Source organism: Apus apus, chromosome 7, assembly GCF_020740795.1.
Source record: "Apus apus isolate bApuApu2 chromosome 7, bApuApu2.pri.cur, whole genome shotgun sequence".
NCBI lineage: Eukaryota > Metazoa > Chordata > Aves > Apodiformes > Apodidae > Apus > Apus apus.
The window spans coordinates 26,429,913-26,446,577 of NC_067288.1; the positions used below are offsets into that span (position 1 = coordinate 26,429,913).

General features: G+C 49.3%; 2 protein-coding genes across 2 annotated transcripts; one reads left to right on the plus strand and one right to left on the minus strand.

Moving 5' to 3' along the window:
* Positions 1-1,025: 1,025 nt before the first annotated feature.
* On the minus strand, positions 1,026-11,769 carry LOC127387265 (NADH-cytochrome b5 reductase-like). Its single transcript, XM_051625406.1, has 7 exons — positions 11,577-11,769; positions 10,321-10,500; positions 9,224-9,372; positions 7,959-8,046; positions 4,735-4,839; positions 3,524-3,727; positions 1,026-1,864 (listed from the first exon to the last, which is right to left on the minus strand). Exons 2-7 carry the CDS (start codon positions 10,495-10,497, stop codon positions 1,661-1,663), a joined length of 927 nt encoding a protein of 308 aa, XP_051481366.1. The 5' UTR covers positions 10,498-10,500; positions 11,577-11,769; the 3' UTR covers positions 1,026-1,660.
* A 217-nt stretch (positions 11,770-11,986) lies between these two features.
* Positions 11,987-15,956, plus strand: MRPL37 (mitochondrial ribosomal protein L37). Its single transcript, XM_051625427.1, has 7 exons — positions 11,987-12,419; positions 12,534-12,717; positions 13,232-13,347; positions 13,872-14,057; positions 14,355-14,512; positions 14,996-15,199; positions 15,721-15,956. The coding sequence occupies exons 1-7, from the start codon at positions 12,029-12,031 to the stop codon at positions 15,796-15,798; spliced, it is 1,317 nt and encodes a 438-aa protein (XP_051481387.1). The 5' UTR covers positions 11,987-12,028; the 3' UTR covers positions 15,799-15,956.
* Positions 15,957-16,665: the final 709 nt, after the last annotated feature.

Consider the following 16,665-nt stretch of genomic DNA (forward strand, 5'->3'; position numbering starts at 1 on the left):
ACGAAATGACAAAAGGCAGGAGGGGGAAGGGAAGGGCAGAAAATAGAGAATGAAGTGCCCGTGGGCAGTTTAAAGGCCCCTTCGAGTTCGTATTTCCAAGGATATTGTCTCCCCCGTGGCGAGTATGTCGTCGCAAAGACCCCCTGCCCCCTCCGGCGTGCAGCACCTCCTCCCGCCCCGCCTGCCTTTGCAGGATTGCAACCCGCAGCATCCACAGCCTGCTCGTCTCTCACCACCCTCCCTCTTCGCCGGGAACAAAGACGGGAGGCTTCGCGGCAGAACGGCCGGACCAGCTGGTTGGGGTTTAACCGTGGTGGCCCATATGTGCTGAAATACCCAGACATATCGGGGTTGCATTTAAAGGAACAGGCCCAGCTTTCCTGCAGAAAGTTGTCGCTTTCCCCAGGCGAGCGTGAAGTTTTACCTCAGGCCTTTGCAGCAAAATCTTAGAAAGGCAGAGTATTTAAAGCAAGAGGGGCTGTTTAAGCAGGGTTTTCAGAATATGTAGTACTTGAGGGAAATACTTTCGCCAAGTTCCTACCTAAGGCCAAAGTAAGGAAAGTGACCAGAGAAAAAAACTCCTTATTTTATCAGCCCCCAAGTGACTTCCAGTGGCTGAAGAACAGTTTGCCTGGGACCTCCCATGGCCAACTTCCCTGATCTCTCTGTGTTAAAAGCCAGAACCCTACTCTGGGGTACAAAGACGGCTTTCTTGTCAGCCCTTGCTCAGAGAAAGTTAACATAAAAGCTGCAGCTACAAGGGACAATTCCAGACATTTGGTAACTGGAGACAAATCTCACCAATGTGAGGAGAACCAATGTTTCATCCCAAAGTGCAAATTGGATCCACCAGTTTAATGCACATTGCTTATTTGGAGTAACTCTGCATAAAGGAAAGGTTAGTTGAGGTGAGTATTGTTTGTTAGAAGTAAACAACGAGACACAAACAATAATGCAACAATGTCTGTCACAGCCCAGGAAAGCCCAACACAGGATGAGCTGGGAATGAAAAAAGAAGCCAAAGGTGTGCAGAAAGGCTGTATTTCCAGGTGTAGTTAGCAAACACAGAGGTCTAAGGAGACAAAAGGTGCAACTTCTCCTCTCCATTAGTGAGCAACAGGGCACCTGAGGCTCAGAGAGGTTGAAGTCACTTGCCTGGCATCACCCAGTCAGGTAATGACACAACCAAAATTAACCTCATGGACTCCAGTGCCAGACCAGTCCTCTGCTGTTCCCTTGACCACGCTGTCTTCTCAAGGACTAGATCTCTCCTCTGGACACCTAACAGGGCACAATTCCACTGCAGACTAACACAGATCATTAAGCAAGTCACCAGTCTTCATATTACAGCAGAGCCATGTACTTGGATGCTTTTTAGTACCCTTGGGAGATCTGTTAATATGTCATGTGGAGACTTCCCCTAACATTACTATGCTGTTCCCTGAGGTGTGGGTGATTGTAGCAGCTGCTCTGGAGTGGCACCTGATGCTTAAAACACTTGAGAGTGTTTTAAGAATCATACTGGAGACATGTATTTGATCCAAGGGCCTATGAAAGCATATTCACAAGGAACTCCAGATGACCAATTTTCAGCAACGTCCTCAGAGAAACAAGGATGCCTAAGGCTTGGCCTAATGTTCCTCAGGTCTGGAATGTCCTGCTAAAAAACAAAACAGGAACTTTCTTCAATTCCTGCAGCTTTCAAGTATCTACTCATATCTTCATTGAATGCAGAAGAGCCACAGATTAATACAAATGGCTTTCTTCGACAGGAACTTATTATTGTCTTCATCAAGTCTTCATTGAGACGGCCAGTGTACGTGTTCTCCTGATAGCTCCAAGGAAGTTCTTCCAGTGATGTTTCCTGAAAAGACAAAAGGTTTGCAGTAAAAGGGACAACTGATTGCTTACTGCTGAATCTCCCTCTTCCCCTCAGAGTATTGTACAGGATGTTTGTCACCCTTGTCACTCCACCTGGGTAGAGCTGACCCATCATAAGAGTTACATTCCTCTTCCAAAGCCCAGATCAAATCCTTCCCTGTCACAAGATCTCCCTACTTGCTCAGAGCAGACTGAACCAAGCCAGAGTCCTTTGAGAACCACTTCCCATGATGCCTTTTCTATTCTCAAGTCCTAAACCCCAAGTCTGTTCCTCTCTACTGCCTCTTCCATCCCCAAGTCTTTCAGTCCCATCTCCCTTGACCACAATGGGAAGCAGCCAGCCCTGCTCCAAACGCAGCTCTGATCCCATGAGCAATGTTCAATCCCATGATGGTAGATCCAGCAGGGACTCCCCTACTGCTACTAATTAGAAGCAGAAGGTGCTCTGATGTGGTGGTGACAGGCAGCAGGGTGAAACACTGAGACAGACAGACATGTAAACCTGAAAAGGGAGGATGCAGGAGTCAGCACCAGAGTGCCACAAACCCGCTAAGAGAAACCAGCAAGGCAGAGATGTACGCATGGGGCAGCCAGTGTTGACAGGGGTCAGGTGGGTTTCTTGCCCTTCACTGATTGAATTTCAAGACCTCCTCATGCTCCTGAGGCAGTGCTGTCCTGAGCAGGGTGTTTAAGCTACATTCCCAGAGACAATTACCAGTTACACTCCTACAGAGCAGCTGTGGGGGTGCCTAGATCACAAGTACTTTTCTTTAAACCCAACCTCAACTTGCTGAGGCCCTATGTGGAACATAATGTATGAGGCAGATGCACCATGAGAGATACCAAAAAATGATTCATCTGAGAAACTAAAAATGCAGTGGGATTCATTCCCTTAGCATAAATAATTCTTTCTATATCCTCCCTGCAATGAATCCTCATTTCTGAGGGAAATAATTTTCAACTACCAAATCTGTGCAGAATACAGGCAACTGTGGGACCAAGCAGAAATGAAAAAGGCTGCTCATAATGTAAGATCACTGAGAGGTATGCCCTCATCCCATGGAATTGGCAGAGAAAGTAATTCTACAGAGGGGGAAACAACTCCAAGAAGTTTTAAAATTAGTCAACTGGGAACAACGATGGCTGGGAAGTTGGTGGTAACATAGCAGAAGAACATATCTCTAGCCATGAGCAACAAATGATAGGGATAGATAATGACAGGGATATCTGTGCTGAAGATAAGGACAGATTAAGGCACTGATATTAGGATAGAAGGAAAAAGTTTATTTGGCGGGAGTCTCCCAGAGTCAAGTTTTCTTTGCACAAGTGTTTAGGTGCATCAACAACTGTCTGAAGTTGGGGGAAACAATCAGCAGTGACCATACATTAGTGGGTCCCACCCAACAGAACAGCTACCAAGGAGGTAAAGAGGAACAAGCAGCAATGGTTGCTTCCCTGAAATTCTCCAGACTGGTAGCAGCATGAGAATGCAGCAGCTTTAGGAACAGCAGCTACTGGATCCCAAAATAGCCTCAATGACTGGGAAAGAATTAAGATCACACTCATGAAAAAACAGAGGAGGCAGAGGCTCACCCAGCAGACAGAATTCTCATACAAATATGCTTCACATCCACTTACTTACCTGGCTTAGGACGTAAAATATTCTGATGTTCCAGTACCGAGCCAGATCCTGGAGAAGAGGCTTCAAATAAATGTTGCCAAAAGTACGGAAGCAGCCAACAAGGGTTACAAAGGTTTCGTCCTCCTCGTCGCTTGTTATGGACTGGAGGATGGGAAGCATTGGTGCAAGGCCAGTGCCAGATGCCAGCATGAGGAGTTCTCCATGCTACCAACAAAACAGAGGATTCTGAATGAGCTGTGGAGACTGGAAACTGCTTATGGTCAGCAAATAGATAAAAAGAAAATTTTATTATGAAACTACCATTCCAGACCTTGGTTATAATTGGTGAACAGTTCTCCAGCAAGTTGTTTCAAAGATTGCTCAGATGCTTTGCAAACTGCCAGTACACAAACCACCCAGACAGCCCCTGAACACAGCCACTTGCAGGCAAGACTGCCACGTTCTGCCCCAAATGATTATCTGGAAGCTTTCAAAAGAAGGGAAGGGAATAGTAGCCTAAAACAGCAGGAAGAGTATTTCAGGAAGCAGAACACAATTGCTCTGCATGGAGCTTGGCCCCTGGGATTTTACAGCCTGTATTTTGCTGGGGGGAAGGAGGGAGAGAAGATCTTAATGATCAGTGTTTCAATTTTGCTCGTCATTTGAAAGGTCAGAATTAAGTAACTGAATTAGTATGTGTGAGAAGCCTTCCCCTGAAATGGGATCTGCCTCTCTTTGCATCCAGCCTGGTATCAGCAGGTGGGATCAGCGTTTGTGGAGTGGCTGGGTGATGTGACACCTCACTGGAGCTACAGTTCAGGAAACGCCCAAGGGAGAAAGAGATCAACACCTCCCCTTTGCTCATGCTGCCACAAAACAGCGATGTGGTTCCAAGAAGGCAACATACAATCCATGCTCAGTGCTGGTGCAAAGTAAATTCCTTTTGTTACACTCATCAGGAGCTTCCCAACGCAAGTGATAAAGGGAGTGCCTTGCTAGTACTTCCCAATCTCCTGTCCACCTCACCTCTCCTCTTCCTTCTTAAATATTCTGCACTTCAATAAGGTGTACTTTCTCTAACTGGCCTCCAGTGCTGTAGCACTGTAAAGGAACCCAGGAAGTCCCTAAAATAATCATAAAAACAGTAATCAAATGGGTGTCTTCCCTTTGGAGTAGTAAGCAAAGCTAGCTGCCACGAGCTGAAAGCATCCTGTGTCTCTCCAGGAACTAACCTTATTAGGTTGATATGGGAACCCTCCAAACGGCCCACGCCAGAAGACCATGTCTCCTTTCTTCCATGTTTTGATGTACTGTGACATGAGCCCAGCTTCATAGCACTAATAAAAAACATTGCACAAAAGAAAAGAATAATTATACTCTGTTGGAAAGTGTCCCAGCTTAAAGTCAATTATAAAGTTATCTACATTTAAACAAGAAGGGAGCAAAAAAGCCCAAAAAAACAACCCAATCATTTCATGCGTTTCAAAAGAAAGAAAGAACATTCTATTTGAAAAATAACTCAAAGTAATACCCAAACCAAAGACATTTAAATTAAATAATATTGGATCCATTCCAGCTTGACTATAATGTAAACACAACCCACTCTCATGCAGTCCAAATTTCCAAAACTGGAAAAAGCTTATCAGAGTTCTTGCTTACAAAGCACACGGAGAAGAGAGTCCTGCCTGCAAAGCACAGCCCAAGCCTTCAAGTGTTCTCCACATGGCAGGGTGTGGGGTCTGGAAATGCCCTCTGGATACTGATAGTAACATAAACACTGCACTGCTCTTGTTTGATTTCAGTCTCTCAGATGCAGTGTGGATACAATTAGTGACCCAAAGTCAGGCTTCAAGATTATAAAACTCCGGTTTCCAGAGCAGATCATCTGGATGCTATGGGATTCTTTCACATTTAAAAAACCCAAAACCTTAATTTGTGCCTCATGGAAGAAAAAACATGAGCAAAATCTGACTTACTTTCTACCAGGTACAGACAGTATTACTTTGGCTTTTGCCTGCAGGAATGCTAACCTCACCCATGGCTGGTGAGGAAGGGTCGGTGCTTGCTAGAAAAAAAAAGGAGGGAGAGGCTGGAAAATGAAGGACTCAGCCAAGCAGTCTTGTTGCTAGGTGCTGGATGTATATCCTGTACATATGACCATTTTATGGGTAAGGAGAAAAAATGTGCCCAGGAGAACAGCCACAGCTGATGGGATCTGGGTGGAGAACAAGGGCTGGTCCAAAGAGCACGAGCAGATAAGACCAACAGCTGCCCCAGACAACTGGTCTCACACAGAGGTGATGCCACTGATAAGCCTGGGGAAAAGCAACACAAGCAGAGGTCAGAAGATGGGATGTGATACAAGCCTTTGAAGACTCCAGCCTGTACAAAAGCAGCATATTTTGGGGTGTTTTCTGCACGTGCATTGGACAGAATCCCAGCTCCACACCCCAGTGCCTTGGCTGGCCACCAAGCTGCACTGCAGGCAAGCAAAACTGGTGAACCACAAAGCAGCTAAGAAAAAGTGAAGCAAGAGAGCTTGTGTGTTTGTGCTTGCAAGCAGTGCTAATGAAGAACACAGATGCTCCTCCTCTAACAACTTGACCTAAAAATACTTACAGTATTAAGAATTATTAACACCAGTTGTTATACTCAAAAGCTAAATGCATAACATCCAGGCCCCCAGTTACTGTCAGGAACAGTGTTCAGAGGACTCTGGGCAGGTAGTAAGACTCATGTAAGGAGTTTGCAGCTGGAAAAGAGCAGGATTTTATACTTGCTTTCTTCAAATCTATATGGAAACCCAAGGCAAGAGCAGAAAAGTCAGCCCCACTTACTGGCTGCTCCCAATGGACCAGGGTAATGGAAACTAAAACAATCCTCCTTTCACCAAAATTATTTCAAAAAACTGGAGTGAGAAGTGACTGAGTGGGTTTAAAATGAATTTTTCTAAATAAAAAGAAAAAAAACACCTCTTGGGGGAGAACTTCTACACCTAGTTTTACATGGAGAGAAAGCCTAACATTATAAAATCACTCAAAAAGAGGGTTTTGCTCTGTAAATGGCAACTCCCTCACTCTTAACTGTAGTATCACAAATGCAATGCTATAATAACAGGAGAAGGAAGGGTTTGAACAGTGCTTGGATTGCGTAGTAGTAGTAATAATAATAATAATAATATAGTACTTTCCAACACTGCCCAAATTGTGTGAAATACACCACACCCTATGGAGTTATAAAAATGGCTGCTTTACACCGGGTGTTATCCACCTCTTTTTGTCCCTGCCAGAGAATAACTATAGCTCCCTTTGGGGTGAAAGGTTCTATATAAAGGAAAGGTATCATTACAATCATGACTATTATTATTGAAATGCAAAACCTGTGAGTAATAAGCAAGTATACATGAAATTTCACAGTCATCCTGTGAACGTACCTATTAATGCAACTCAAATGCAACATTTCTCTCCCCTACCACACACCAATTGCCACAAGAATGGGGAAATGACCCTCCCACAGGTGTCCTACAGAAGCTGCACACTTTTCTAAAGAGCAGGGCTTGTGTTCAAACCAATTATGCTTAATAAGCCCCACAAATGTGAAATCCTGGAAGACAGGCAGAGCACAAATGGTCATTCTCTGCAAGCCACTTGGGACCCCCAAGCACTCTGAATTTCACACCTGTAACACAGTCTGTGGCTGCCCTGAGGAATCACTAGTGACACACAAATGCAGTGTTGGGAAAATGGTCTTCAATTCAATATTGGTCCACACAAAGTAATAATTTATGAGGGCCCTGCAGCCCTTATTCAGACAAGTTTCCAGCCAATTTTTACTATAAACTCCTTTGGAACTCAAACAGCATTTTGTGCTGGTCTCCAGAAGGGCCAGGACACTTGTCCAAATGGTGCCCACAGGCCATGGGGACCCTGTCAGACTGCAGGCAGCTCCAGAGCCCTGCCCACAAACCAGAAACAGCTGCCTGCTGCCCAACTACATTTTTCATGACACTGAGAAAGTTTCCTGGGGGGTGTTTTTAAAAGTAAAACACAGGGGGGAAGAAAAGGGTGAGGCAAAGACTTCCCAAAATCAATGCCTGAACTTGGCTGACAACTGGGTGCAGTTTCAAGGGCACATCGAAAAAGTCAAAATGAAATCAGGGAAGTAGAACTGGCACTTCTGTCCATGCTGGCAACTGCAGGGCTCTCAAGAGCCTCTCCCAAGAGCTTAGCCAGGCTCACACTGCAAAGCACTTGTTTGGGTGCCACCTTCCTCTGCTTTCAGTTTTATGGAAAAACTGCAATTTTTATCAGCAAAGCACAACTGCTTCAGAACAACACAGGAAGAGTCCATGGGGGATTTGAGAAAGCCTCACTCGAAGTGCTGCCAGCACACTTGGTTCCTAAAGAAAACAAAGTCCCCAGCAATACTGACTCTAACCCATATTGCAGGGACTTACTTTCATTAAAACATCAAAGTACCCCTCTGCATTCCCTGGGCTGATGGGAGTGTAGGCTCGTTGCACTTCCACACCATCCACCACTCCTCTGAGGAGAGAAATACAGGAACCCACTGTGACTTGGGTCATGGAGAGGCATCACCAAGCTTCTGCAGTTCTCTGGGGAGACGAGGGAGGCAGCAGGTCCTCTTCCCAGCAGCCTGCACGATGTAAAACATTTCCCTTCCAGAGGTGAAAATCCAGGGGGAACAGACTGGCTAAATGCACCTTTTGTTTTCCCGGCGGTGGCCTCAAGATGTACCACACATTCAGCTCTTGGACACATCCCCTGGGAGGATGTTTGAGCTGTTTTGTGAGAAACAGCTGAATGTGCAAGAGTGACAAAGAGGAGAGAAAATGTTTCCATGGTTAAGTTTGCCATCCCTTCTGGGCTGGGAGCTGCTTTGCCTTCTGTGTTTGGACAGCATCTGGTCATTAAATCCTGAAAGCACAGCCGTGCCCTGAGGTCTTGTCAATATACACTGTATATTCCTGCAAGTTTTCTTTTTCCACAGAATATATCCAGCCTGCTCACTACAGTAATGGATGGAAGTGACCAGACCTTCTCCTCTGCTGCATGATGAGAGGTGGCTGAAGGGAGAAGCACTCTCAGCAGCCAGATGCATACATCAGCTGCTCACCTACAAATCACCTCAGCAGATACAGATCCATGGCATCATAACCTGAGTTTTTCTGTCTTCCAATGATCACCACAGATGGCCAAGAGAGACAAACCTTTCCCAAGTGGCCCCTTTCTGGCAAGCAATAAACCACACAGGAGGGGTGTTCTGCTAGAAATCAGTCAGGAAATGCCTGGACATGGGGTGGGTAACACCCCAAGTACTGAGTTACCCCAAGATACATGGCCCAAAATGCTGAGCTGTGGGGGTAAATGCAGCTCCATGTCTTCACCCCAACATGCTGGAGTAAATAATCTGTTGTAACATCTATTCTTTCACTCTTTCTTTCTGCAAATGGATTTTCTTAACCACACCTAGCTCTTTCTGACCCACCAACACAAGGCTAATGCTGAAGAAAAATACAGCCTTGGAATGGCTTTTACCATAAAATTAGCAAAGCTAACGAGCTCACACGTTCTTTCATTTGTGTCATTGTGGAGGCACAGAAATTATGATTTGCCTGGTATGAAGCCTTTGTCTACTGACAAAAACCCTACGTATTGGGTTACACAATGCAGACTGTTTAACCAGCACAGAGAACAATACCTTAACACGATATGTTGTCCTAAACTCAAGTGCAGGCTGCTATTTCCTGGTAATTCAAATTTGTACTGGTAGGTGTCCTCTGTTAGCTGCTCCACCGAGCTTATGTTGAATGCAGTAAATGTATCTGGATTCAGCTCTGAATTATTGCTCTGCAAGAACAACAATAAATAATGACTTGGTTAGATGGTGTCTTTTTATTATTTCATTTTTCTCTGGAAGCAAATGTGTGTGCTAATTCAGTGCCAGAGATACTCATGACTCCAGAAGAACATGTATTAAATGCTGAGGCCCAGTGCAAATCCTGGCTCTCTGCTGATTCATTACCATGTTCTGCAGCTTGCACTTTGGGATCACACATTTCCCAACCCCCACCTTCCCTCACCCTCCTTTTTAATTTTTTTTAAATTTATTTTATTTTTTACACCTTACAGCAAGGTCATCCTTTTATGACTCACCACAATCATTTTCTCCTGTCTGGACACAAGCAGAAACAAAACTGCTAGAAGAGCTGAGCACTGCTTTTGGGGGCAACTTGGGAACCTACTGATGACCACTGTGGATGGGAAATGTTAGCTGTTTCAGTGCTGATCGTTTTTGCTTGGCCCAGCAGAGTCAGCTTTATGTAAAAGGGCCCTGACCAGCTTAAAATTAAGCTCTGAAGACAACTGCTCCACCACACACAGCACAGCTTTTTTTGCCCTCAAATTACAAGTTTAAAAAGCAGGAAAAGGTGAGAAAGGTCAGGAAAATGGAGCCTGGCCGAGGAAACTGTCAGAGAAAATGGGGAATCTTTGTACCTTTTACTCATTCCCACTTTCCAGAGAGGCTGACTCTTTCTGCCTGGGGTACCCCAGCAAGGAGAAGCCGCAGGCCTGGGGCTGTAATGTGACACCAGGGCGAACTCGACACTTGGAAAAATCAGGAGATTAAAGCAGGGAGAGAGAGCAGGAGAGGGGGAGGGCGGCAAGTTTGGGGAACTGCTTTTAGAGCCTTCTCTTTGGACATCACTTTAATCTACTGCTGCACCTATCACCCATCACCACAACCCCACACGCTAACTAAGTACTGGCTCTGGGATGTGATGAAGATAAATTGACCTGCTCCTTCTCCTCTGTGAGGAGGCTTTTGTCTTGCTTTGCTTTGGCCCTCTCCCATTGTGCCAGCTTCTTCTCATACACATCATAGATGCAGGGTTTGCAGCCGCTGCCACAGCACTGGGATGGAGAAGGTTCCTGGGGTTTGAGAGCCAGCCAGTCGTCCTCATTTCCACTCATGGTCTGCAAAACACAAGCCCAGCATCAAGAACAGCACCATGATGACTGGCACGTGCTCATCAGCTGAGGGTGATTTGCAGAAGGACTGAGAAATCTCTCTCCAGCATCTCACACGTGTATCTCAGGCAGCTCAGAAAACAGAAAACCTGCAAGCTGACCTGGCACCTGCAACACTCCGTTTTTGTTCCAGTGCTCCCTGCCTCTGCCACGTCCAGTGCAGGAATGCCAGACATCACAGCCACCCACCCAGAGCTGCACAGCAGACCCCGGCCTCAGGCTCTGCTTCCCAACCTGGCTGCCTCAGCCAAAGCCACCTCCAGCAGCAGGAGGCACACATTTCTGCTTGTTCTGACGTGGTGATGTTGAACAAAAGAGCAGCCTGGTCACCTGGAGCGCAAACATCTTAAAAACCTGAAGCTCAGGCCACGAGAAAGGACAACAAACCCCAGCCCCCGTGCCATGGAGCACTGCTTTGCAACAGGGGGAGGGCAGGGAGCTGAACCTGGGGTTACAGCCCAGGCCAACGTGGTAAAGCCACAGACAAACAAATGAACACTGGTTATACGCAAATCTGAACCCAGCTTTCAATGCAGACTTGTAGGAAACAGCAAGAATCACAAGCTCCTTCAGACAGAGCTGTACTCAAACCTCATGTTCCTCAAATCAAAACCATGATTCAGACCACTCAGGGGCTCTGCTATTTTCACACGGCCCTTGGCTTAGCTCTGTTCCCAATGCATTTCCATCCACACCACTTAAACAAAGGGAGGTCAGGAGGAAATTATAAAGCCACGGGTGCCGAGACTGAGGAAAAGAACACTTAGCACGTAGAGCAGCTTCCTTTTCGAGGCGATCTAATTAACTAACCTTCACCCCTGCAACACAAAAGCATTCTAACGTGACAGGAGGAGACGAGGGAAGCACAAGGCCCTGCCCCCCTCAGCAGCCACCGCTGCACACCCCTGAGCACCCACCGCCCCTCTGAGGGCTCTGAGGAGGGGAAGGCCCCGACCAGGCCGCGCCGGAGCCCGGAGCCCCCAGGCCGCGGGTTGGGCACGTCTAGAGCGTCCAGCACTTACTGAGCGTCCCCGGGGGCTGCGCAGGCTGTCCCGGGGGGCTGTCCCGGGGGCCTGTCCCAGGGGGCGGTCCCGGGGGGCTGTCCCGGGGGCAGAGCGGCCCCGTCCCCGCAGCGCCCCGGGCCCAGGCCCCGCACCGAGGGCCCGCCAGGCCCCGGCGGCCCAAGGACGAGGGCCGGTCTCCCAACTCCCCCCCGCACAGAAGAGCGGAGGCGCCTCCCCCCGCCCACCTCCCGACTGACCAACACGACCCCCGCCCTCCAGCCCCGCCAGGCACTTTGCCCACGCACCCTGGCCGAGGGTGCCCGCAGCCCATTGGCCGCCGCCGCCGTCAATCACCCGCGCACCCAGCGCAGGGCCGGGCTCGCCCCGCCCCCCGCCGCGGTCCCGCCGTGCCGCGCGCCCAAGATGGCGGCGGGCGGGCGCTGAGGCGGCGGGGCCGGCGGGGCCGGGGGATGGCGGGGCTGGCGGGGGCCGTGAGGCGGGCGGGGGCGGCGCGGGGCCCCGGCGCCCTCGCTCTCCTCACCCGCGGCATCCTCAGCCGCGCGGGGCCGCCCCGTCCCCGCGGGCCGCTGCCGCGCACGCCCTGGACCACCCGCGGGCCGCCGCCGGAGGAGCTGGCCCGGAGGGTGGAGCGGCGGCCGGTGCGGGAGCAGGTGGAGCTGGACGCCATCACCTATGCCGGGCGGCAGCACTTCTTGCCCGGCCTGGCCCGGCCGCGCTTCCCGCCCTGGGACCGCGGCTGGCACGATCCCTGGCACTCGCCGGGGCCGCGCTACGAGGAGATGCCGGGGTACCGGGAGCGCGCCTGCTACATCTGCCACCAGGGCGTCCGCATGCTGGAAGGTACCGGGCGCGGCCCCGCGGCCCCCGGCAACCCCCCCCCCCCCCTCCCCGCCTGCCAGGGCGCGAGGAGCCCGCCCCGCCGCCCCCGGTAACTCCCGCCGTTTGCGCTTCCAGGCGTCCGGCAGGCGCGGTGGCTCACCAAGACGCAGCTGGCGGGAGGCCTGCCCGCCCCGGTGCGCGGCATCGCGGACAGCCCGGCCCTGCGGCCCGAGGGGCTGGAGCGGGGGGTGCAGCGGGCCCTGGCCCGCGCGCGGCTGTGGGGCCCCCCCGGCGCCGCGCCCCGCAGGGAGCGGTTCTGGTAAGTGCGGGGCCGGGGAGCGGCTCCGGCGCGGCCTGGGGCGGCGGGGCCGCCGCTGCGGGAACCCGGCGGGGAGAGCGCACGCACGGGCCGCCGCTGCGAGCCTGGCCTGCTGCGCTGGCCCCTCGTGTCGGGTTGTCAGCCTGCGAAGACACGCAGAGCAGACCACCACCCGAGCCCCCGGCTCTGCACGCTGGCAGCGGGGCCGGGGCAGATGCGCGCTCTGCCTGAAAGCTGCTTTTCGGCCAAGGCCTGTGTTCCAGCCGGAGATCCGCTTCCGTCTGGTGCGGAATGGTGATTTTTCCAACAAGTAATGATAAGTGTTTCCTCTGCCAACCTGGAGCAGGGCTGGTGTGTCGAACATTAGTCTGAAATCTGCCTCAACTGTTCGGAAGTGTTTTGCTATTACACGTTTTACATACACTAACACTACAGCGTTCACCCCCCAGAAGCATCTGCCTGCCCGTAGGGTAACACTTTTGAATGTAACTTGTTTTATTTTATCCTTCTAAAGCCCAGTACTGTTTGAAGACTTGATACATTTGTGTCGGTTAATGTCCGTGGAATATCCTGCTCTGACTAAAAGAATGTTGGCTCGGAACTACAGGATAGCAGCTACTTGGGAAAGAGGTTAGTTGCTGCTGTGGTGGAAGAAGCATTTAGCTCTTTTCATTAACACGAGAGGGGTAACAAAGCCAGCAGCTTTAAGGCTGAGGGCTTGGGGAAAATGAAACCGTTTGTGGACCCAAGTCATTCTTTCAGTTTTAAGTAGTGCTGTAAGGATGGGCAGCCTTGGATGGATGTGATGGCAGGACACTTGGCCCAAGGAGATTATTAGAGTGCTAGACAACATCAACAAGATGGGGAGAGGAGAGAACCAGCACCTTGGAATTTATTGTTTCTTCTTTTGTGTCCAAAATCTCTCCTGTTGGTTTTCTACACGTGTTAAGAAACTTAACACCAGCAATAAATGTTGGTATTTTAGAAGAAGAACCTGCAGCTGAGCTACTATTTCAGACCTGTTTGTAGTTGAGGGGGAGAGAGTGAGCCTTGCAGCACAAGGACATGCTAGAATATTGCTGCCCAAAAGGAAGCACATCTTTCCCTAATCTTATTTCAGCAGTGTTTGAATGTAGCCTAATTTTCTTCCCCAGAATCCATTCTCCTTCAGGTCCGAGGCCTGAATGGAATACTTATGAACTCTGTGGCCCCAATACCACCAGTAGCCTCCAAGGAGGAGATACTGGCCACCAAAGAACACGTTCTGGAGACCTTCTATCCCATCTCACCTACAATTGATCTTCAGGAAGTGAATGTGTACAAAGAGCTCAACGATACAGGTAAGTACGGCCAGTAATGATTTCTGTCTGATGGCACATTCAGGTTGACCTGGAGTCCTTGACTTTCTGTGGGAAAGCTGTGGGTGGGGGGTGGATGGGAGTGAGGGGACAGAGGAGCTGGGCACAGGGTGTGCAGGGCAAGCCCTCCAGCCCTGTGGCAGGGACATTGTGTCCTGAGCAGGACTGTGGAGAAGAACTCAAATCCCAGCAAACTGGCAGTTCCTGAAGATAGGGGAGAAAACGTGGGCTGTCCTGTCTCTTACTGAGCCATTCCTGACATGACTGTCTGCCATTCAGGTTTCAGAGACGGTTATCCATACCCCCATCCTCACACCCTCTTCTTCCTGGAGTCGGCCAACGTCCGTCCCGACAGGTTCAGACCGGAGCAGCTTCGGGCCAAAATGCTGATGTTCGCGTTCGGCAACGCGCTGGCCAAGGCCAGGGCGCTGCACGGGGTAGGTGGTGCTGCCGTCCTGCTGGGCCTTTGTTCTTCCTCTGCAGCTGCAGCTAGTGAGAAGAAAGAGTGGTGAAGTTCCCTTGCTGTGGCAGTTCTCAAATCTGAACCCTTCAGGTGGGGTTCCTGGGGTCTGCTGAGCCAGAAAACCATCCCTCGGCGTTGAGCGTGTTCCTGTAACACACGTTAGGGTGGTAACGAGTAGGAACCAGGGAGTAGGTTTAAGTGTAAATCTCTTAAGCCATCCCACAGCTCAGTATGTAAATTGATACTTCATTGCTGGCTAAAGGAGGAATTTTAGTTAAAATACCAAATCTACATTCAAAGCTTGTTTGACTAGAGTAATTTTCTGGGCAAGGTCACAATACATTTATTAGCGTCTTGGCTTTAAACCAAGCAGAAGATGCAGAATCAGCAAGTACTTGTACAATTTCTGTGGTAACTGGCTTTTTAAATGTTCTTCCCCCCTTCCCTTCTTTCCTAGAATGATCCCAAGGTTTTGGAGCAACCGATAGTGGTGCAAAGCATTGGCACAGATGGCCAGCTCTTCCAGTTCATGGTGTTCCAGTTAAATACAACAGACCTTGTCTCTAATGATGGCGTTAAAAATCTGGTCTGGATTGACTCTGATCAGAATCTGTATGAAAAAGCCCAGTGTGTTCCAGAAGTCAAGAAGAGAGTTGTTACGGTAAGCAAACCTTGGAAAGTGGTCCTGGAAATCCTACCCTTTCACCTCTGCCAGAGGTTCTGGAGCTGCAGGACTGGTTTTAAACCAGCTGAAGGGACCTGACACCTTGTTCCTTCAGCAGGTGTTCCTGACAGGGCACGTGCAGTGCTGATGTGCTGTATGGTGTGCAAACTGCATGCCAAGCTCTGCATGGGCTCCTACAGAAAGGGATCCCCATCTGTAAACTACCAGCTCATAATAGGCTTGTTTTCAAGTCAGCTGGTGCTCTGGTGAAGGAAGTGGTTACATGCAACTGTCAGCTTTGCTGCAGAGTAACTAGAGCACAGTGCTCTCAGCCCTGGTCACGCTGGGAGGGCATCTCAAAGGGTTTGTGCCGTCTGAGATGTATCCCCATCTGGGGAGGGAGAGCACAATTGGGAAGCTAGCACGTCTGGGGCTGTATTCAAGCCTATTTAAGGCCCTTGTTTGTCTACATTAATCACTTCACTGCAAACTGAGCATCCATGTCTTTTTCTCTGCAGAAGCCCGCTGGAATATATGGCTTTCAGCCAGACACATTCAGGAAGTTTCTGGCACTGTATCTGCATGGAACTGTGTGAAATTCAGCTCAAATGAAAATACTTCACCCACTGTACCTGCTGCTTCTCTTTGCCAGAGCCCTCACATAATTAAAGAAAGGTGGATTAATTGACTTTCAAAAATAAATGATATTGTTACTGAAAGTAAAAAAAACAAAACAAAATCATTTAAAACTAAATGGTGCATGAAGAAGCTCTTTCATTTTAGGGGCTCAGCTCTGGATTTGGGTTAGAGAGAGTCATCAGATGCATCCTCCTGCACTTTTCCACCATTGCCTAGAAAGAACACAAGCCAGTCATTATTCCTCTGCACAGGTTCTGCTCTCAGTGTGCTTTTGCACAGGGTGAGACTCAAACCTATTTTCTGAGGCTGCTTTGAGTGCCTCTGAATTCAGCACATGCAGAGGAGACTTCCAAAGCTTCAGGAGGGGAGCCTGAGACACGAGCCTTTTTCATTCTGCCTGCCTTTTACTTTGTTTTACTCCTGGCTGCTTTGGGATGTGTCGTGCTGCCCTGTGCTTAGTTCCCAAAGCACTTAATCGGTGAGATTGCTTTGTTGGATCTATAGAACCACGGTTCTTTTATCCCCCAATCCTGGATGAAGAGACTTACCCATTTTGGGAAAGTGGTGTAGAATGTAGCCCAGAAACTTTGGTGCTTGGGAGCCGGTGTTTGCTGCTGAAAACACAAAGGGAGAATTTCTTCCTGCCACACAGAGTTAACTGAACAGGAAGCATATTCTTTGTAAGAGGGGGGGATTAGTGTGGGTTTTGTGTAACGAAGGCTAAATGAGCTCCAGCCAAACGTAGAATGTTCTGCACTGATACCCTGCAGCACATGGGAAGGAGCAGGGCACCCTGCGCCGCTTTAAGGTGTCGGGGAACGTAT

What these genes read in the sequence shown, in the direction of transcription:
- LOC127387265 (XM_051625406.1), bottom strand. Translation starts at nt 10,497, where the DNA reads ATGAGTGGAAATGAGGACGACTGGCTGGCTCTCAAACCCCAGGAACCT. An exon ending in TCACAGAGGAGAAGGAGCAG is followed by an intron (nt 9,373 to 10,320) that starts GTCAATTTATCT and finishes TTGTTCTTGCAG; the next exon opens with AGCAATAATTCAGAGCTGAA. An exon ending in ACTTTGATGTTTTAATGAAA is followed by an intron (nt 4,840 to 7,958) that starts GTAAGTCCCTGC and finishes GTTTTTTATTAG; the next exon opens with TGCTATGAAGCTGGGCTCAT.
- MRPL37 (XM_051625427.1), top strand. Translation starts at nt 12,029, where the DNA reads ATGGCGGGGCTGGCGGGGGCCGTGAGGCGGGCGGGGGCGGCGCGGGGC. An exon ending in GGGCGTCCGCATGCTGGAAG is followed by an intron (nt 12,420 to 12,533) that starts GTACCGGGCGCG and finishes TTGCGCTTCCAG; the next exon opens with GCGTCCGGCAGGCGCGGTGG. An exon ending in CAAAGAGCTCAACGATACAG is followed by an intron (nt 14,058 to 14,354) that starts GTAAGTACGGCC and finishes TCTGCCATTCAG; the next exon opens with GTTTCAGAGACGGTTATCCA.